General features: G+C 28.4%; 1 protein-coding gene across 1 annotated transcript in view; it reads right to left on the bottom strand.

Annotated features, from left to right (window-relative positions):
- LOC142329143 (locomotion-related protein Hikaru genki-like) overlaps positions 1-23711 on the bottom strand; it is a 705478-nt gene that overhangs the window by 97616 nt on the left and 584151 nt on the right. Inside the window, exon 8 of the mRNA XM_075373481.1 lies at positions 458-667. Coding sequence (XP_075229596.1) covers positions 458-667 — 210 coding nt within the window. The remainder of the gene's footprint in view (positions 1-457; positions 668-23711) is intronic.

Raw genomic sequence — 23711 nt, 5'->3', positions numbered from 1 at the left:
AACGTAATCAGATAAATAAAGTGCTGAAATTATTTATAAAATTTTATCAGTTTAAAATATTAATGCAATGGAATACCTAAAAAAAATTGTTTTTCTTTAGATTAAGAAATAAATAAATAAGAGCAGAATCAAGGTTGTAGGTATATAAATAAATTTTTATCATTGTTGCTAGGGAGGTATTTAATTTAAAAAAATTATATAAATTTACCAAAATCTTTGGGATCATTTTTAAAAAAAATAAAAATGTGTGTTTAAAAATATATTCGATGTAATAATGACCAAAGAAATGTTAAGATAAAAAAACCGTTTTCTTAAAGTTGTTTTTCAAAATTACATTTGAACTTTATAAGTTTAAAATTAATATGTTTTACTAAAAATTATTTTTAAAAATATACTTTTAAATAATAATTAGTAATAAACAAATAATTATAATACATATATGTAATATTTAACTTACGTGTACAATTTGGTACTAGCCCAGACCACGATCCATTCAATTCACATTCCAGTCCTGGCAAACCGTTAAGTTTAAAACCCCAGGCGCACTTAAATAATACTCGACCACCATAACTTGTATTCTGTTCTGTTATAGTAAGATGTGAATCATCATTTGTTATTTGAGGACATAATATCGGTTCACAACGAGGCAATCTGGATGACCATTCACCTAGAAACAGAAAATAAAAACAATTAAAAACTTTAAATTATTTTTTTGGATCATTTTACGATAAAAAAAAAAATAAAAAAATAAAATGCGGTTTAGTTGTTTTACATAAATAATAAAGATATTAACCATACAATCTCGCTCTGGACTTGATGGGTTTCAAGCCAAAACCCATTGAAGAAGAAAGAGTCAGGATTTTATAAGAAAGGAACGATTTACCTACAGAGGAACCGTGAAAGAAACAAAATATTCTACCCAAAGAAATGTTTTAACGCTCATTCCATCAATATGCATTCTTCTGACAAACATTCTTCGAAAAATAATTAATTTTACCCGAATAGGAAGCAACACACTATTAATCAAGGATTTTCATATTTGATTTTTACTCCAGTTTTACTAATTCCCGATCCATCATTGATCAGTAAACTTTCGTTAATGAACGATCGTTAAACTTTTTTGACATGGAAAAATATCGAAACAAAATACAAATCGTTCTGTGCGATGGAAACACTGTAATTACATATGAAAAATGAAATCCATTTAATTGGACAAATGTCTCGAGACACAATACAATTGTGTCGAGAATTGCTATGAAAATATTTAATTAGTTCTACATATACTTCTCATCTAATTTTTTTTTTTTTTAACCTTCTAGACCACCATTAGGTATTGCTTCAGAGGATGATATGAGAAATTTGTAGCGTGTGTGAAAATGCTATGCCTGACCGGCATTCGAATCCGGGTTCGTATCTAAAAGGTAGATTAAAAATCACATTACGGGTCCGGCCCCGGGAGGGTAGCCCGAAGAGATAGGACGTTTAGTCGATAGGGCGTAGGCATACATACGCCCTCTTAGTAACATCTTACGATAAACATATTAGCGAGACCCGATACTCTGTCCGTAAATGGGGTTCCTCTGACTATCGGGAAAAAAAGAAAAAAAATTAGAATTACGTAAAAAAATTATCTACTCTTTTAGTTAAAGTTTGTGGTATGCATTGTGACTAAACCGATCGTTATAAAAATTAGACATCAATAATTTGCATTAAGAAGCCACAGTATAAAATTTTATAAAAATCGATTTATCCAGTCTGATGATATCAAGCAAAAATAACTGACAAAAAGAGCAAAAAAAAAAAATTAGGTATATTATCCCCTACCCCTAAATAAAATTATCCGAGGACATAATCAAAGAGACATATTACTGCAATGGATTATTTTAAACAGTACAAGAACATGACTTTGAATCCAGAAACGAAGAAACAGAAAAAAGGGGTTTTGCTCCCCCCCTCTTCATGGGGGTTTGCATTATATCATACACTTATTTTTTTTTGTTAGAGGGTTTTTTTCTGGATTAGGAGGGACGTTTCTGGATGTTATGAAACGTCAAAAATCTACAAATATCCCGACTTGCAAAATTGATCTGTTTAGCATACTTTCTTTATGTAGTATAAAGAATTACAATATATAGCCGGGAAAGTAACAATAATTACTGACAAATTATAATTGCAATTACTGACAGATAATTTTTCGAAGACTTCAAAAAATAAAAATTTAATGAATATTCATAATTTTTTTAATATAAGTATTCTTGATCCAATTATTTAATTATTTCAAAACTTTTTAGTATTATTTTCTTTAAATATGGAGAGACCTGAATAAAAAATTGCCCGTATTAAGAACCTATTAACAAGAAAAGCAGAAGCTGCGAAGTCTGCGTGTTGATAAAAGTAAAAGAAAAAAGAATAAAGTGAAACGATATTAAAGAGATTTATCGAGCATTAGCGTAAAACTTTAGAATGCTGGAATATGCAATTGCTTTTTATCTTTTTTTTTACTAATTTTTTATTTATTTTCGTTTTAAAACACGTTGAATGTCACAATGAGATTAAGTTATCTCTCCGTGTTGAATTGGTAACGTCTCAGCATTTCATCCGGAGTTTCCGGGTTCAAATCCCGGTCAAGCATGTAATTTTTCATATGCTAAAAAATTTCCTTTTCATATTCCAAGCACAAGCTTGAAGCTTATAAGGTGAATAAATAATTCATTAAAAAAAAAACTAAGCAGGATTACTGAAGGAAAAAAATTAAACTCCCAACTACATAGTGTATATATAAGTTATTTATTTTTAATTAAAAAAAAAAAAAAACAATTTACATTAATTTAAGAAAAATACATTGAGACAACAAAACTTCTATTTAAAAAAAAGAATTATCAAGATCATTTCGTTTGGTAAAAGGTGAAAAACTTACATAAACAAAATTTGGCGTGAATTGAAATTGTCCTCCTTTTCTATAGTTAATTAATTAAATAATTTTAAAGAACTTATGTTGAAAAACGAATAGAAAGATAAAAAATTATCGCATTAAATTTAAACATATTGTAAAATATCTTTTCTCTATTAATTTTTTTTTGTGAAAAACCATCAACAGCAATGGCATTAGCCCACTAGAAATTACTATCACATGAAAAAATGCCATCCCTGGCCGGGATTCCAACCAGGGACCTCGGCATTTCTACGGAGTTTTATTTCTATTTTAAATAAAAACTTTGTTTAATCATAAGTTGTAAAATTTCTACATTTATTCTAGTAATATTATATTATAATCATTGATATTTGACATATATAGATCACCACCAACCAAAATCATTACCTGAATGAAACATTGTACAATTTTTGCTAAAAATGATAGCAATATCCAACATCTCCATTAAACTAATAGCAGTTAAACTGTTTCTGGGTAACTCGGCATAATACAGTAGTTTACGAAGATCGTCCTTATTAAGCTTTTGTTTCATTTTTAATAAATTACTGAACCATTTAAACAGTCTTTAACAAATTTATTTAAAATTCCATTAAAAATTATTTTTACGGAAACAATATTACTTTGTCGATGATTTTTTTTAAATAATGCTAATTAAAAAAAATCCTAAAATTTCTGCAACTTGTTCAAAGTGTAGATAAATGTGTTCTCAAATAATTTACATTAAAGGGTTCTTAATTGTAATTTTTTTTATATTTACCTTAATATCATATCGTATATTTTTATTTTAAATAATTAATATAGACTCTAATCCGCTTTTTACTTCTTATTTTATAACGAATTGTTTATTATGTGATGATCCTCAGTTCAAAATTTTACTATTTTTTTATTTATTCAACCAGACATATACTTCAGCAATTTATGTTTTTAATCCATGAAGTAACATATCTAATTATTTCTGACGTGATATATTTTCTGTATTATTTGTATTATTATGTACCGATTGACCAGAATTACAATTTTTTTTTGCTTAAAATTATCCAGATTTAATTTAACATGCTTAAATATATATATGAGAATCTGGAATAACATACAGACGATACACTACAAAATTTTAAATTTTAGTAACTGTTTTTTTGATATGCCTGCTTATTTGAGTTTCTTAATTAAATTTGTATCCATACAAATTGAAGTGTACTTAAACAATTGTTTACATGCTTTTCTTTTCTTTTCTTTTTTTTAACCTCAGGATCATCGTTAGGTATTTACTTCAGACGATGAGATGAATGACAATTTTTTAGTGTGTGAAAATGCATGGCTGACCGGGATTCGAACCCGGGACCTTCGGATGAGAAGCCGAGATGCTACCACTCGCGCCACGGAGGCCGGGAAAAAAAAGTGCATGCTTTACTTACTTTTGTTCCACGGTTATTGGTTTCGCAGCATTACTCATGCGCAGTAGATGGAGTGGAGTATTACACGTACGCACAAGGTAGATGTTATGCGTTTGAAATATCTTTTAATTATATTCTATACTGTATTTCTTTATTTTATTAATTAATTTTGATATGTTTATATGATTGTTATTACCTGTGGTTATTATTTTCACTCATTAATTGTAACCACTTAATTGTTAAATTTAATTTTGTAACGCAGTTCTGATAAAGATTTTCATAAGTTTCGTTATATATATTTAAAATAGTTTTACATAATATAATAGTTTCGTTATATAATAGTTTTACATCTTCCAGAAAACAACGCACTAGTTTTTTTGTTACCAATGGCGTAGACTACAAGACCTTTCTTGATGTGATTTATTTAATGTATATTAGTTATGTACTGATACGCATTAAGGATTGTTTTGCAATAGAAAGGGACACAATAATTAATTGATTTACATTATTTGTCTCAGTGAATGATGCATGTCAAGCATCTTAAGTACATTTGGAGCTGCTATTTCTCAAAGAGCAATATTGTTTACTCTACAACTAGGCTGTATGGTAGATAAAGTAAATTTGTCGTTTGAAAGACAAATTTACTTTATAAGTAAATTTACTATATAAGTTTACTTTTAGAGAACTTTATTAGTCGTTTATGTCTCGGACTCAGGAAGGTTATGGCACTAAATTTGATAGTTTTGGATACTCTTTTTTCCTATAAATCGAATAATATAATCCTGGATTATTTTTCTTCAAAAAGTGTAACCTTAAAACAATATCTCCTTCTTCAAACCTTATAAATTTTTATTTTATAAATTTTATAAAAAAATTTATAAATTTTTATTTTGTAAAAATAAAAATAAATTATTACTAATCATTAATACAGTATATTCGTACTCTAATGCTTTCGATTTATTTTTATAGAAACTGTATATATGTTTTGCTAAAGATTTTTATAGAAAATGTGTTGTGATTCATTCATAAAAATACTTAACTCTTTTTTTTTTAAGGAGATATGATCAGTAAAACGATAAATAATTATATTATATATACTGTGTATATATAATGTGTTATATATATATATATATATATATATATACAGGGAGAAAAGAAAAAAAAAATTGTTTTTCGCAAGGCGAAACCTTTCTAAAAGATCATCTGAATAATTGATTAAAAAAAAAATCTAGAAGCAAATAAAGCACTGTAACGCTTTTTAGTAGTTTTTATAAATAATATTTATTAGGTAAACCCTAAATTTCTGCATTGGCTTTTAACATAATTTTGCCTTTATATATAAACATATTTTCGTTTTACTTTCCCGGTGAATATAGCTAGACAGCCACATTAAAGGGGAAGGTAACGCTTTTTAGTAGTTTTTATAAATAATATTTATTAGGTAAACCCTAAATTTCTGCATTGGCTTTTATCATAATTTTGCCTTTATATATAAACATATTTTCGTTTTACTTTCCCGGTGAATATAGCTAGACAGCCACATTAAAGGGGAAGGTAACGCTTTTTAGTAGTTTTTATAAATAATATTTATTAGGTAAACCCTAAATTTCTGCATTGGCTTTTATCATAATTTTGCCTTTATATATAAACATATTTTCGTTTTACTTTCCCGGTGAATATAGCTAGACAGCCACATTAAAGGGGAAGGTAACGCTTTTTAGTAGTTTTTATAAATAATATTTATTAGGTAAACCCTAAATTTCTGCATTGGCTTTTATCATAATTTTGCCTTTATATATAAACATATTTTCGTTTTACTTTCCCGGTGAATATAGCTAGACAGCCACATTAAAGGGGAAGGTAACGCTTTTTAGTAGTTTTTATAAATAATATTTATTAGGTAAACCCTAAATTTCTGCATTGGCTTTTATCATAATTTTGCCTTTATATATAAACATATTTTCGTTTTACTTTCCCGGTGAATATAGCTAGACAGCCACATTAAAGGGGAAGGTATGGTGATCATGCCAATAATGGGGTATCGGGTTTATTACAAATTTTTACGTTTTAGTGTACAACTACACTAGCTCATCTAGACAAAAAAAAAAACATATTTATGTGCGTTTGCATGTGCATGACAGTTTGTTTGTAGCACTGGTTTTCGCCTTATATCTCAGTATTGACCGAATAAAGTTTCTTCAAATTTGGCTCAATTATTTCTATGTATAAAATCTGATCATATTCATTTTTTTCAAAATTTGTTAAGCGGGTGGGGGATATCACGAAAAAGTCAATTTCGATTTTCTTCAGAGAAATTTTAAATAAATCTTTATTTGTTACCTACAATGCATTTATAAATAATCAAAAAATCAACCTTCAATTAAAATTGAAATTTATGTTTTTTGTTCTTTCACTTCTCTGTTTCCCTTCGAGTTAAATATTTTTCAAAAATTATTTGAAAGTTTAAACTTTACGTGTAGCGCTATCAAGAAGTATCTACGATATTTTAAAATTATAGACCCCGGATATAAGATGCAGAGAATTTTATTTTTCTTATTTTAGCCTTTATTGAAGGTGATGTTAAATTTTGAGAAAACTTTATTTAAGCAAACCTGTTAAGCATAATCTTTTAAGGATATTTTTATAAAAAAAATTCTTAAAATTTATTACCCACAAATATGATTTTTGGCTCTAACTTAAAAATATTTAGAAAAAAATATTTAATAAAATTTTATTAAAAAAAAAAAAAATAAAAAATAATACTAGTAGTTTAGAAAGGCATGTTCTTTTGCCAGATTATTTTTTTTTTTATTTTTCACCAATTTAACATAAGAATTGCTCAAAAGTTTTTTCTAATAATCGTATATTAATTAGGAAATTAATTTCAAAAACTGGTTTATGTTCGAAGTATAGGTACTTAGGAACATACTTTGTTACAAAGTTCGTCCCAAAATTATTACTATCTTCAGTTACATAAAATGTCCTGCGCTTTAACCAGAAGTGTAAGAAAAAGAAAAATATTTTCTCGGTTTTTTCTTACATTTTAAAATTTATAAGAAATTGAAGGAAACTTGTTTCCGAGAGGTGTTGAATTATCTTCTTTTCTTTTCTTTTATAGGTTGGATGGATTACTTATATATATATATATATACTAGTAAAAGTTATACTACATTAAAAATTGAAATTGCAAAATTAAATGTTTTATTGCAGATAAATAATTAATATAGTAATAAATTGAATTTATTGTTAATTGCTAAACTTATTTTATAGCATGACGTTTAAAATAGTGTAACATGCAATAAACATGTATTTTATTATCTCTTAGGATTACTTATGAGATAAACTATAATAAAATAAATGACTTTAAATGGGATATTTTTATTATCATTTACATCTTAAATTTATTTCATAAAATTATCCTTTTTATACAATAGATGTTTTCTAATTTTTTTTTTTTTTTATTCCTTGAAATATTAAAAAATATTAAGTATTTTAACATACTTTCTTAAAATTTTATAAAATAGTCTTTTAAAAAAAGTAATTTTGGCGTAACGGTATTATGAAAATAAATGAAAAAACCAAATTATACTTTGCCGGTACATAATAATACATTTATAGATCACATCAAGAAATGGGTAGATTACTAATACATAGATAAAAAAAGGAATCGCCCCAACATTTGCTAGGATAGATGAAGCGAAACCTTGATCATAACCTTGATCGAAACCTTGCCTAGCAGCATCACAAAATAAACAAATATGTATCAGAAAGTAGATGTGATTAAAATCGTATTCATTCCTTTTAAACACATGAAATAATAAGATAAAATACATGAAGATATGAATGTAAAAAAAAATAAAATAACACAAAATAGTTCATAATTCCGAAGGCGTTATTGAAAATTATATGAATATACATCTATGTACACGTTAAATTATATGCCAGAAAATTCAAGGTCTCAAAGTTTTTAATTGGTATTATTTAAAAATTCATGAACCGAGTAATACTTATCTTGTAAATAAAAATTTTTTAATTGTATTTTAAATAATTTAATGGAAAGATTTTCAAATGATTCTGCCTAATTTATGAAAAATGATAACGGAAGAGTTATGATAACGGACGCTTCTTCTATGCCAAAGTATTGTGTTGAGATATACAACGGAACACAAGGATGTTTGGGGTTAGTTATCCTCCTATTACTGTAGAACTTGATATCAGTCCCTTATTGCATGGTCTATCTATTTATCTGCATCTATTTAATTTTAATGGTGGTTATATTTGTTTTTAAGTTAAGATGGGAAAAGTTTGGGATTGTCTTCCGATCCTTTGTAGATTGGTTTTGAAGTATTTTACTTGGGTTACTCCTTGGGATATTAGCAAGATATTTGAGGCCTTTTCCCGACGCGATTCTTTTCAGTCTTCACTGAAGCCCTATCGGTGTTAGTGTCTTATCGTCTCGTAAGAATGGGCCTGATTAGGCCCTAGTTTTTCGAGGATTCAATGGAATCCCTTTGCGGAAGGAGTCGAATATGGTGTCTGTAGGCGGTTGCCTGACTAATAATTGTAAGACGAAGAAAGGATAGGGGATTTGAGTTATATAAAATCAGTTGTGTTGTCAGGTTTGGTAGAGATGATTATAATTTTTAGCGTAAGATTGTGCGACCAAAAGATATAAAAATTGGGATAAATTAACATTTTGGTTGAAACCTTTTAAGTATTTGGTAAACCTTATATTTTCTAAAATCAGTTAAAATCAGTTTAGCATTAACAGAAAAATTCTTGTTACGTTTGAGTGAATCAAACGTTTTTGTAAATGGCTAGAATTGGAGGTTCTAACCAAATATTGCAAAGTAGTCGGACAGTATACTTGTACAGTCTAATTCAAAATGTTAATTATTAATTTTATTATTATTATTATTGTACCGTAAAGGATTTATATAGATAGTTTTTACATTTATTTTTGTTAATATTTTTAAATTAATTTTCTAGTAGTCATGCCTGGTTTTTATGACAGTAGTTTCAGTATTTTTTTAAATTAATTTTGCATTTCATTAATTTGTTTTTAATTTTTTGCATGTTGAAATAATTTTGTACATTTACTGGTTTTAAATATAATATTGAAAAACAATTTTGACAATTGAGAAAAATCTAAATCAAGAATATCATTGTTATTTGAATTTTACTATTTTTCCTTACAGCCTGATATATTATTTATGTATATTTTATGTTTTGTTAAATAACAATTAAATCCTGTTAAATTAACAAAAATTTTCAATTTATTGTAATATCTTCAAAGCAAGGATTTGGCCAGCACAAGACTCAAAATTCTGAGTTATCTGAAGTATGCGGGTTTCAGAATAGTCGGTCTCCTCCTGAATAGTTACCCGTCCTTCGTACGGGTAAAAAAGTATTGTATTCGATTCTTAGCGTTCAAACACTATGGGGAAGTGACAGAACTTCGTTTCTCCTTTATTAATTTTATGTTTTTAACGTTTTTAGTGTAACATTTTGTATACAATATAATCTAAAGTATGAACTTGTGTACAATATTTACAGCTTTTCTCTCTTGAATGAATATATACAGAATGTTCTTACAGAAGACTCCCATGCGACAAGCATTGACTTTCCAAGCTGACCAGCGATTTGATGCGTCTGCACAAGTGACTTATTTAATGTCATCAGAAATAAACTTTAAATGAAAACTGGTGGCCCTTGAAAGTGAAGGGCCTATAAAAATAAGGGCCATTCTAAAGGAATGTAAGCCTTACGCATCTTCCCTTAAATATATTTTTATCGATAACCGAAAGAGATATCGAAGATTTCTTGTAAAATTTTTAATTTCAAATAATTCTTTCTTTCTTTTTCTTGTTTAGCCTCCGGTAATTACGTTTCAGATAATACTTCAGAGGATGATAGATATGAGTGAAAATGAAGTGTAGTCTTGTACAGTCTCAGTTCGACCATTCCTGAGATGTCTGGTTAATTGAAACCCGATCACAAAAGAACACCGGTATCCACGTTTTAGTATTCAAATCCGTGTAAAAATAATTGACTTTACTAGGACTTGAACGCTGGAACTCCCGACTTCCAGATCAGCTGATTTGGGAAGACGCGTTCACCACTAGACCAACCCGGTGGTTTAATTTCAAATACGATTTGATCAACGGTTTGACTATAGTTAAGTAGTTACAGTAGAGTTGTAATCGGCAAGGAACATAATGCTCCTTGCAGATACTCAACTTGTTGCTGTAAGCCGTTAAAACGGCCATCATCTTGAAACGCTGAAACATTTCGTAACGGGAATAATCCTATGTTCTTACCAGGTAATCTCCTTTTTGTATTGTATGTAAATATTTTTGTTATTTATCTTTCTTTTCGGATTATATTTTTTTTATAAGCTTTTATTTAACTTGCTTTAGTTATAATCAAATCTTGCAACTGCTATATCTTTTCGTATGAAAATCAATTAAATTTGGTACATTTATGTAACTTCGATGACAATACAATATTACGGTGTTAGAATCAGAATACGACCCCCTCCCCCTACGCGCTACCACTACGCTAAATTCATGCATGTTGCTGAAAATGTTTATTTCTCATGAACTATCGTATGAAAATCAATGAAATTTGATTCACGTATGTAACTTTGATGACAATATAATGCTACAGTGTCGGCATCTTGATAGACCCACCCCCAACCCCCCATGTTAAATTCATGCATATGAATTTAGCATGGGCTAAATTCATATGCATAAATTTATGCATGTGCTATGCTAAATATGGCAACCCATATGCTAAATTCATGCATGTTGCTTAAAATCTTTTTTTCTCAACATTATATGAAAACCAATGAAATTTGATACACGTATGTAACTTCGATATGTAAAAATAAATATTTTTACTTTTTATTTTTAGTCTTAATAAACAAACAGCTTTTATTTAACTCGCTTTAGGAATAATCAAATCTTGCAACTGCTATATCTTTTGATCTGTCGTATGAAAATCAATGAAATTTGGTACACGTATGCAACTTCGATGATAATACAGCACTACGGTGTCGGAATTTGATATAGCTTTTTTAAAAAATAATTTTTTATATGTAATCAAATACACTTTTGTAATTTTTTTTTTAAATACACTTCAAACGGTCGAATGACCATGATTATTGTATTAATATTCAAATCTGTTTTATGGTATTGTTTATGACTTGCCTTCTTTTTCATCTTTTATATCCATAATAAAGGAATTAGAAGCTGAAAAAGAAGAAAAAAAATTATATATATAAGAATGTTTGTGTGTCCGTTTGTCTTTTACACGATCGGGATTTTTTTATCCCGATCGTGATGAAATTTTGCATACTAACAGTCTCAAACAAGAGAAAAATTGTTATCTACGTTTTATTTTCAAAAAACTCTCCCTAATCATTCTTTTAACTCGCTCAGTGTAGCCTTTAACCAACCTCAAATTTTGTGATTAAGAATGTAGAAATATAGAAAGAAAATAAAGTCGTTACTATGGAAATTACGCAAAAAGTATGACACTGAGTTTAATGAATCTTTTTTTATTTTACTGACATATAGACTTCAAAAAATTTCGATAACGTAAGTTGATTTTTTCGAAAAATTAAAAATGATGCAATTTTTAAATAATTTATTAGTTTTTAAAAACAGTAAATTTCATCATTCGGAGAGTACTAATGCTGACTTCTATGAATCGTTTTTATATATTTTTATGGAAAAAATTATCTTTTATTTATAGACTATATTGTTATAAGTACGCGTGCAAAGCCGGGTAGCCTCTAGTATCCAATAAAGATTCTTTATCATTATTATTATTTTATGTAAAAAGTCTTATTATTATTGACCTACATATTTTAATAGTATTATTGTTTGCTGTTTTTTTTTTTTGAGGTGCTAAAGGGAAGAAAATTTATTTATAATATAAAGCCTTGATAAAATAGGATGCTGTCATCAACATATGTGTCAAAGTATATTACTTTTGAGCATTTTTTTAATTTTTGTTGTTTTATGTTTTTTAGGAAAATTTGAGGTAAAGAGAAACCGGTAGAAAAATCGTCAGGTATTGTGTAATAATTAATTTGTTTTAGAATGTAATTTTATTTTGTAAAAATGTTTAGTGTATTTATGAATTCTGAGATGAGACCTTACGGTAATTTGTTATGATTTAGTTTATTTTTAAAAATGGGAAATGTTTCTCTTACTGGAATTTTTTATAACGAATAATATTAATACTAAATTATAGTGTATGTTTGTATTTTTTATTTTGTTTGAAAGATCAGTGCAGTTCATTTTTATTTTAATATTTGTGTTTGTGTTTTCAGATGACGTTATTTATAACATCAGAATGTTTTTGGGGTGGAGAATTTTCGTAGCGTATAGAAATGTTAGATTTGTATGTATTTTTTTGTTGAAAGAGTTGAAGCTTCAGAATGGATTAGTTCTAAAAAAAAACTTTGTTTTGGGATAGTTGTAATGCGTTTAAATTTGTTAGCGTTGTCTTTAATTTTGAATTTGTTGGTTGGATTCTGTGTGTTAATTTCTGTATAGTTGTTTTTTGATAATATAACCTAAAACTTTATTATTTAATGTGCCATTTGTAATGATAACTGTTGTATTATTTTTTTTCTTGAATTTTTACGGGCATCAACTACTAAGGTCATTAGCCCTCGTCACGTTCTTAGAAAGAAATTAGTATCACCATCAGAATCGTCATATGTAAGGGTGTAAAGGGCCCTTACATTTTATTTAAAAGCACAAATTACACAGAACATTAAAACACAAATAACAAAGACAAGCACAACACTTAGGGGGTGTAAAGGGCCCCGATATTAAAATTTGAGGTAAGGTTCTCAAAAAAACATGAAATTAAAAATACAAGTTATCAATACATTAGCTTCTTCTACCTGTCTCGGTTGTTTGTTAATTTTAGCACCATCGGGGCGACCAGAACCGCCGTTAAGCAGAATATCAGTCGCGCCAGGATGCCGTGACAGTTGACTCTCCATATAAACAGGCTACAGGCATGCATTGCGTCCACCCATAGCCTCGCGCCCTCAGTCCACACTTGAGGGTCCCCCATGCCATCATTGGACACACCCCGACTCACTGCTCTTGAATGCAGACAAGCCAGGGTGGCCTAGGCAAGAGGGCTACCTCCCGTCACTATACGTGCCACGCTTCGAGACTTCCACATTTAAATGAAACTACCTCTTAGAAACTCTTTAACACAGCTTTAAAATTTCCATTTTTATAGACTTATAAGAAGTCCACTGGCGTGTAAATATGCAACTATTTTTCTTTCATTTCCATTAGCTAAATTTTCCATTAGCAGTAATATAATTTCTTAGACGGAATCTCTTTCTGAGGTCCTCATATATTGTACACTCTTCTATTAGATGCTTTATTGTAAGTGTTTTATTGCAAACACCGCTCATTGGTCTCTCATCGCCGGTTAACACAGCTACTTGTTCTCGGCGAGTCAACTTCACGTCGCTTTTCCATTTATATGGAGAAGTTTTTACTGAGTTTAATTTTGTATATAAACTCCTCCATTCAGTATTCCACTTGTTTTTTACTACGTTAGTTAGACAATTTTTAACATCTGCCACTCTTACAGGAAATGTATCCAAATCATCGCAGACTCTTGCCTTTCTGGCTGCTTCGTCTGCGCTCTCATTACCTGTAATACCAGCATGCCCTGGAGTCCATACACATATGCATCGCTGTCCTCGTTGATTTAAAACGTATAAAATGGACAGGATGTTTGAAATTAATACATCCTTAATGTTTTTGTTCCGAATTGCAACAAGTTCACTTAGAGAATCGGAACAAATTAGCACTCTCTCTTCGTAATAATATTCTGTGAAGCGAAGAGCTTGCTGAATGGCAGTAAGTTCTGCCGTATAAACACTGGCCATATCTGGCAGTTTCCAACAATGGGCTTCTCCATTTACATATATGGAGCATTTACATATATGTATTATTTTTGTTTTTAACTACTATGATATTTTTTGTTTTAATTTTTTACTTAAATAAATGTTTTGGTATTGATTTGTATACTCATTGTTCAGTTATGATTAAGTTTTTTTTAATTTTGTATTTTTGGCTGTCATTTTCGTATGATTGTCTGTATTTTGTACGGTTGTTTCAAAGTCGAGAGTAATTTAAAAATCAATTTATTTGTTGTTTTAATGTAATTTCGTTTAAGTTAATTCTTTATTAAATTCATCTTCATTTGTGAAATTAACACGAAATCCTAGCTAATGATGAAGATCCGAATCAAACTTCTGCTAAACTACAATCAGAATTAAACGAGATTTGCGCTTAGCTAACAAAATTAAAATGAGGGTGAATCAGAATAAATCGAGCAATGTGATATTTATAATGAGTAGGGCTGATTGCCTACAATCCGCCTGAAGGGTATCTACATCCTCACACGGATCGCGTACGAAACCTTGGCTCTCAGCAGATAACCTCTGAATGGTCAGCAGGTGTGGAAGATTCATGTTGCAGAAAAGAGGAAACAGCTTAACATCAAGTAAGGGGAACTAAACTGGTTTCCGGGCAGAAACGTAGTAATTATTATCTAACAAACTGTTGATCTACAAAGCTATCGTTAAACCTATACGGACGTATGGGATCAAGCCTGGGGAACGACGAGTATTGAAATAATGCAAAGATTTAAAACAAGATTACCAAAATAAATTGATAAGGATTATAACAGAGGCGCCGTGATTTGTTAGAGGTAGTGAAATTCTTGATTTTCTACGATTACCTTCTGTGTACGAAGAAATCCAAAAATTTAGCTCTCGGTATAAACAGAGATGAGACATATAAATTAGCTGGTAGTAAATCTATTAGACAACAGTGAAAATATCAGGTGACTAAAATGTTTCCATGCGGGAGATGTAACCAGAGGAGTGAAAGGGAGAAGGAACGTAGGAGTGCGAACATAAGACGATCTGTCACTGTGTAGTGAATGTTACTTTGATAGTCTACGAATTACAGGTATTTTTATTTACCGATGAATATTTGTTTTATCTATAGTGTTATTTTCATATTTTGGTATTGATAAGACTATTGTAATTTTATTATTTTCTCTCTGTGATTTATTTCTAACGCTATATTAAGTATTGAACTTTACTTGGACCACTTATACAAGGGCTTTTCCTACATATAAGGTGTACGCTTTAATGATGGGTTTCGTCCGGGACCTTTCTTCATGTAATTATCTTAAATCAAATTTACTTATGGTCCTCTCAGAAATAACGATTGTAAATGCTAACAGATAAACAAAAAAAAAAAAAGATTTTTTAAAGTCGTATTTATTAAATTTATCGTTCGTTCGTAAAATTTGTGTTGAGAGTGTTACGTGACACTTGATAAAACATTAAAAAAACAAACTGCCTATTGTACGTATTTTTTTCTAATTTTAAAAAGTTTAACTGAATTATTTGTTTTAATCCTACGTAGGATTGAGGGACAAGGTACATTATTTTAAAATTATATTATAATTTTTGGGGTTTACGACCATTTCTTGTACTAATATATTTATTTTATCTCGTTCAGTGGATTCTTTAAGATAATAACTCACTCAGTTTTTAACAATTAATTATTAATGTTATTTAAGACTTTTTAAAATTTCTATGAAACTCAGATTCCTGTTTTGTTACAATTATCTTTTAATATTTATCAATTAATCTGATGGATTAAATATATCTTGCAAACGTTATGCAAATCAAAATTATTTCGAAAATGGTGGCTTAAAATGCATATTTTAATGGTATACTCAAGAAAAATGGGCATAAAATATTCGCAAAATTACGTAGTTTAGCATTATTTATAAATTGTATAAATTATAACTATTTATGAATTTTTAAAAAATTGTATAAAGATATTGTTATTAATTTTTTATTTACCTTTAAAAAAACAACGTTAACGCTCTATAACAGCTACTGTTCTGGATTATACCGCAGAATAGTAATGGATTACTGTATTGTATAAAAAACATACCAGATCTGATCGGGACTCGAACTCAGAATTCTCTGGTTGAAAGACAGAGTTAATCTTATAACGGATACTGCCACGTAAATTATAAAAAGATATCCGAAAAAAGTATAGAGATCTTCGATTTCGGAGTATTTAAAAATATCGAGGTTTCGTAAACCATTAAATCCAAAAAAATACAAAAAAAAAGTTATAGATAAAATACGAATGGGTAGTTTTCACAAATTTACGTTTTTTACTTTTAAAATTCCATAATTTTAATCTGATTAGCGATGGGAGGACATTCAACATTTTTTCTGCAGTTTTTGCCTCATATCTCGAAAATATTTGACTATACATAAATCCTTGTTTTGGCTTCATCTTCAATCCCGTTGGACGTGGTACCCGTATTAATTTTTTTTTTTTAGTAAATTTTAATTTGTTCTTAGGTTTCTTGAGTAATGTTGCATCAAATCGAGCCGATTTATTTTTAATTCAGTAATTACTCCATTTTTTATTATTTTAGCCCCAAAAAAGAAAGGGTTGAACAGGATCCGTAATTAAAATAGCTTCCTAATTATACGTTCTGGGGTACGCTCAACTTAAAGTTGGCAATGAAATTTTTTTTTAAATATTCGCACCGTTGAGGGGGGGAATTTGGGGGTGACATTTTTTTATGTTGCGGTATATTTCATGTTGGGGGTATATTTCATGTTGAGGTATGAAATATATAAAAATACCAATCACTTCAGAAATAATTTCCTCATGTATATATAAAAAGAATGATTCAAAATTGCACGACAATCTCTAGGGAGATGATTCTATAGTCAAAAATAAGAAAAACGTTCATATGAAGTCAGTAAACGGTTCGTTAGCTAATTTCGGCTCGCAGAACAAACATTTAGCCCCTTTTCTGCTCCCTCTGTTAAATTAAATCGTACTAAAAATCTTGGGGTAAAAATCGCAAAGTAAATTTGGTGCTTCTTTATGGTTTTTGATCCAAGAAATTGAATAAAAGTAATCACAGACCTTTATCGTACTTACGTTTTAAGAAACACGAGGTAAAACACAAAAATGTTTTGTCGGAAAATACACTTCTTAAGATCGGGAATAAAATAACTTTCTTAGTTTACCAATAAAAAATAAAAGTTTCTAGTTAACTTTCTGAAAAATTTAATTTTGAGGGAACTAATGGAAATAAAATTAAAATCAAATTTGAGAGGTCCAACTGTAATTAGAAATAAAACATACAAACTGGATCGGAAAAGTGATACGATGTTGAACAGAACAATTTACATACAAATTGTTAAAATTTATAAACGTATAATTTTCATAATTTTAGAAACAGAATTAATTATAAGAGCAAAAACAGGGCTAAATGCTTTGCGAGACAAAATTCGCTAAAGAACGTTTTCTGACCGGTGTTTATATGAACATTTTTCTTATTTTTGGTTATAGAATCATTTCCCTAGAGATTGCCTGTAATTTGGAATCATCGGTATATATATATAAAATTTGTGGCTAAAATGTTTCCAATACTGCTGGATCAATTTCATTGAATTTTAGATGTGGCATAGTAGTGTATCTAAAGTTGTGTATATAAAAATTTGATGAAGATTGGATGATTCATTTCTGTGTTACGCTGAATTTAAAGTTGACAACAGACAACATAACTTCAATCGTTTTTTTTTTTTCAGTAGCAGGGGAACTGGCGGGTAAAAATGAATTTTCATTACGTTTGGAGATATGAGGATTACAAAAATATTATTCATGTATAAAATTTTGTGGCCTGAAAACTTCAAAAATAATATTCATGTATTTTGTCTCAAAAATCTCCAAAATTACTTGATCAATTTCAGTTAAATTTCGATATACTGCAGTAGTTGGTCTGAAGTTGTGCATGTGAATGAACATATGATGAAGACTGGTTGAGTCGTTTTTTTAGTTACGCTCAATTTAAGGTCGAGTACAGACAAAATAACCTCAATTCGAGGTTACGTTGTCTTGTTACTGGTATATTTTTCATACCCGCTTTAAGTCTACAAAGTTTTCTTCTTTGAGACTATTTAAACTCTAAAATTGTAAATTCTGATGATAAAAACAACACTTTCCAAGGGTGTCAACTGGGAATATTTTGTATTAAGAATTTCGATATCAAATGGAATCCAAATTCTTTTACTAAAACGTTTTGAATTTTTCACAATTCTAATCCAAATATTGACTAATTAAGTTATTAATTTTTAAAACCCCTTATTGGGTATTTGAAATAAAAATTTGTTACGAACAAAGACGGGAAAGTTAGATCAAATTTCATTTTTTTTTACTAACACTTCTAACAAATTTTAATAAGTACAGTTTTCATACTGAATATTTTCAAACATTATATTATCGAAAAACAGATGGTGTAATATTACGTATTATTAATAATTTATTAAATATATCAGCGCCATATTTGAGAAATGTAATATTATTATTCATTTTATAAACAAATATCTTTTGAAATATAAGCTTATTCATATTATGAACATATGAATCGTGATATTTAAATACAATGGTACGATGCTACTGTATTACGTTAGCATTGTTATCTTTCATATTATTACAAGAAGTATTGTTTGAATGATCTAATATTGCAGTATTACTTTTGAAATGGTTTTAAAGGATTTAAAGTTGTCATTGCTATAAAATAAAATAACTGCATCTGTAGACCTATTCTTGATACGGTAAACGCGTATTCTTGCATGAAAAAGCTCACTAGTATTCATCGGATGTTTTACGTGTAGCAAATAAAATGAACGGGAAGACATATGCTGAATACCACATTTTATATAAATTCTGAAAACGATCGTGTCGCAGAATTTTCTTGAAATTAGCCCGGACTGTTTTATTGCTATAACTGATAAATTAAATCCTCTTCCTGTAAAATTCCTTTCTTTGTCGAAGAATGGGAAGCTAAATGTCAGTTGGCGTATAATGTATTATAGTGTAATATTATTTTCTTCTATTTCTTAGTTATCATTAATATTTTTTTACTTCCTTTATTTACTACTTATTTAAATTTTTATAGTTATTTTTTTCCTTTATTACAAACTTTATCATCCTTTACAACTCCATTTAGTCTATGTTAAATCAAATTTTAGTACATTTTTGGGAATTTAACCATATATTTAGGATCTGGTGAATATTTTGTTATAAATATACAATTTTTTTTTTATTTGATAATATTATCCAAATTATTCAATTTTCATAAGCGATAAAATATAAAACTTGCATCTTATTTTTATACAAAATTTCATATGAAGTTGTGAAAACGTAATAAAAAATGTTTTACAAGTGAAAATAAAAAAAGTTCATATAAACATGAGTTCTGCCATTTTTTCTGTAGTAAGGATAAAATGAAAATTCGTGTAATTTAAATTAAGATGGAAATTGATGGTTTGATTTGGTTTTTTTTTCGACCTGAAAAATTGAATTAAATACCCTCCAGGATTAGATCTCTAGAAATTTTTATATAAAAAAAATTTATGAAACGCAAAAGATTGGTGGTGGGTGCACAACGTAATTTTTTAAGTTTTTCGAAAAATAACTTAGATATATTACCAAAAAAAAATTTCTGTAAAACATGGGAAAAAATTTAATTTTAAAATCAATATAAGTGACGTCAAATGAACGTAAAGAAAAGTTTAGGAAATTTGAATTCTATTAAAAACAAAGTGAACGAAATTGAGAAAAAACTGTATTATAATTTTAAATCCAAAGCAAGAATCATGTAAATATTGTAAGAAATCCAGATTCAAAGGTATTTTTTAAAATTAAATTAATTTTTTTTTGACACCGGTATTTACTTTAATATTTTCTCTGAAACACTGAATAGATGTGTTGAATATCTATAATTGGATTGAAGGATAGAAATTCCAACGCAAGTATTTTCCCATATTCCGTTTTTATTCTGGCTGGCACCATGTAACAGCTGCCAGTGAATGATATTTTTATTTTTTTTTTATCTATTCCTAATGTGTACTTGGCAATCTATTCATATAATGAACAATAAAGAACCTGATGGCATAATAAGATGAGGATGATATTCGTAACAATTTGTAAGTGAGCACTGCTGAGATTAACCCTAACAAACAAAGTATACTGATGTCCACTTTCTACTTTTCAATAGCGTAATTTAACATTGCTAGGATTTGAACGTTAAAACATTCAACTTTGAAAATCAGTTCTTAAACAGATGATTTGCGACGAAAATGTTATTACTAAACCCGATTACGTTGGTTGGATGATGAAAATAATTTTTATAGCGTATAAAAAAATGCCACGACTGTTAAAGACACTAAAGCAAAATCACCGGATGAAAGGCATAAATGCAATACTCTGCTACAGGGATCGTAGTTAAATAATATTATTTAAATTTACAGTGCGGTAAGTTAAATATATTAACAAATGAAATTTTTTTATTTAGAAACAGTTTTGAAAAAAACTGCCAACAAAGTTGTTATACTTTACTTGCATTGGTTAATTATTCTTATATAGTGAAAAAAATAATGATACATGAAAAAGTTTTAAAAAATCAAAATATATATATTTTAATTTTTTTATTTTTAAGCCCCTACAACTAAAATCACCTTCTAATAAATTCTTTAATTTGTTTACGATACTATGTTAAATGGAAGATACTAAAAAAAATTCCAATAAAAAATGTACAACCAATAAAGATTTACCTAAAATTGTTTTATTTTGTGCTTGGGTGAATTATGATGAAATTTTACAGTAATATTATTATTATTAAAAGTTTAATAAACTAAAATAAATTTTAAAAATTCCAAAAATTGGTATTGATAATTGGTATTTACATATTAATCAGCACGCCTCACCACAATATCGTTTAAAAGGTTTTTTATTTGGGATTTTTCGCTACTACTATGCTTAGGAATACAAAACAATTCGGTTAAAAATATATACGCAATAATTTTATGCAAAACTATAGCTTTTTTCGATTTTGGGGAAAGGGGAAAATTTTTTTGGGAAAAAGATTTTTTTTAATTATAAAATATGTATGTACGTATGTGCTGGGTTTAATATAAAGTGGGGTGCTGTTTGCAAAATTTTGAGAAAATTTTCTTTCCCAAAAAAGTATTTACCTCATCCCAATGGAGATATTGATCCCAAACTTTTACCAACAAATTACCCCATATATATAGGAATTTCTATACCAAATTTCATAAAAATCGGTTCCTTCAATAAAAATTGATTAAGCTTCAAATACGCCAATACAAATACATACGTACGTAAGCACGAACATTAACCCCCATTTTTTATTTTATTTTTTTTTATTTTGGTGTTTCGAGATCCCTGGGCCGTGAAACATCGAGAAATGTAAAACATTATTTACCCCATCTTTTGACTGATTACCATACTTTCCTTCTTGCAGCATAGCTCTAGACTTATGATGCCAGGAAAGTAAAAATAAGTTGGGATAATTTTTTTTTTTGTAAATGGACACTAATGAAAGTTGTTATGTTGAATCCTATAAACTATTTCTTTAATTTTTCATCTTGTTTGTTTTTAATAGATGATTTCGTATGTAGATATTTCCAATATTGAATTTATCCTTGCTTCTGTTTAAAATTATAAAGTAGCATTTTTCTACTACATTGTTTTAGTGTTCGGTTTCAATAAAAGTCCAGTTGTTATACTTTTCTTCATTTTTAGTTAATTCTATTTAAATAGATTTTCTCACAAATAAATTCTCATTTAATTTATACTGGAAATTTAACATAAGTACTTGTACATATAATTTAAAAAAATGTGTTTGTAGTACCATTTTTTTTCCAATGAAAAAAAACATCATTAGAGGTGTAGTTCAGGGACTTGTATTCATGTTTTTGGTTAAGTCCATATTAAATCATAAAATTTATTTGTAATTAAATTTCCAAGAATTTCAATATTTCAGTGCAACCTTAGTTTGTCTTTAGAGCAGTAATCAGGTGTAATGGAAGCGTTTCTGGTCCCTTGTTTATAAAACCTTTTTTCTTTACTTTTTCTTGTAGAATTTTTCTGAAATTCTTTCCGTTTCTTGGCAATACAGTTAACGATAAATCAACGCGTATTCGAAGGCACCTCCATCATAAGTACTTTCGAAAAAAATTAACTTTTAAATTACTATATAATTAAATTATAGAATATGTTTCTTATTCTACTCGAAAGAGTGGATATTTATTTACACCCGCTCTTCCGATATGTTCAGTATATTATGTTAAATGTTTCGAAGGATAAAGGGCAGTTTACTAGACGTAACCATGATAAAGTGGAATTTCTACAAATATTTTTTACTTGTTGCTGTCCTTTTTGAATTCTCAGTGTTTTGAAGTAATGTTTTTTTGTTATATTTGTTAAATTTTTACGGGGATCCTTTTTTTACACTGTTGTAAATTTCTCTTTTAGAAACCTCGAGTTCAAATATAATTTGAATAAAAATTCTTTCGCTTGAATAATATATTTTTTTTCATTAAATCTTTTCTTATTTCGCTTAAAAATAGTAGCTTGTACTAATCGACACATGTACATACATCTTCCGGAAATTTGTGAAATTGTTTTAGTGGTTTTTTTATTCTAAGGGTTACTTGAACGTCAATATTTGCAAAAAATTCTGATACCCAAAATGTTGGCCTATCTCTATTACTTTCCACTTACAGCAATGCTGCAATAACAGCAGCAGAACACAGATGTACTCGAGAAAGTAAAATTTAAATCATAATTAAGTTTATTTCCATTTAAGAAGGAGTTTTTATTTTACGTAAGATTATTTATTCTTTAATTTTGGTAGTACTATTTTCTTAATATTTAATCCCTATTTAATATTTTTTTCGACGGATGGAAACATTTGATAATGATTGTTACATACATAGTTTTATCTTACATTTTTTTATGGGTCTTCTGATGATAGTGTAAAAACTGAAAGCGCTTTGGATATATTTGACATATTTTGTATAGTTTGATTTTTATTATTATTAGTAATATTTTTTTATTTATAATTTATGATGGATTTCAAATATTCTTGTGCTACTCTAACTACAAATGGTACGATTGAACGGGATAAAGTAGAAGAATTATCAGAAATTTATATCCCGTTTTTTAGAATGAAAACAAATCGCCACTGAAATTTGATTTGAGAGATTTATTGAGAATAGTGTCACAATTGTCTCCAAAATCTTTTTAATAACATCTAAAACGAAGCAAAAAGTCGAATTACTGGAGATTAATTTTTAAAGAGCATGTTGACTAGTACCGCATTCGATATGAAATTATTCGAGACAAAACCGGGGTGAAAAAAACAGAAATGAGTTACAATGAAGGGCGTTAATTATAATGTACGACCAT

Source organism: Lycorma delicatula, chromosome 8 (genome assembly GCF_047948215.1).
Source record: "Lycorma delicatula isolate Av1 chromosome 8, ASM4794821v1, whole genome shotgun sequence".
NCBI lineage: Eukaryota > Metazoa > Arthropoda > Insecta > Hemiptera > Fulgoridae > Lycorma > Lycorma delicatula.
This window is presented reverse-complemented; position numbering and strand designations above follow the sequence as displayed.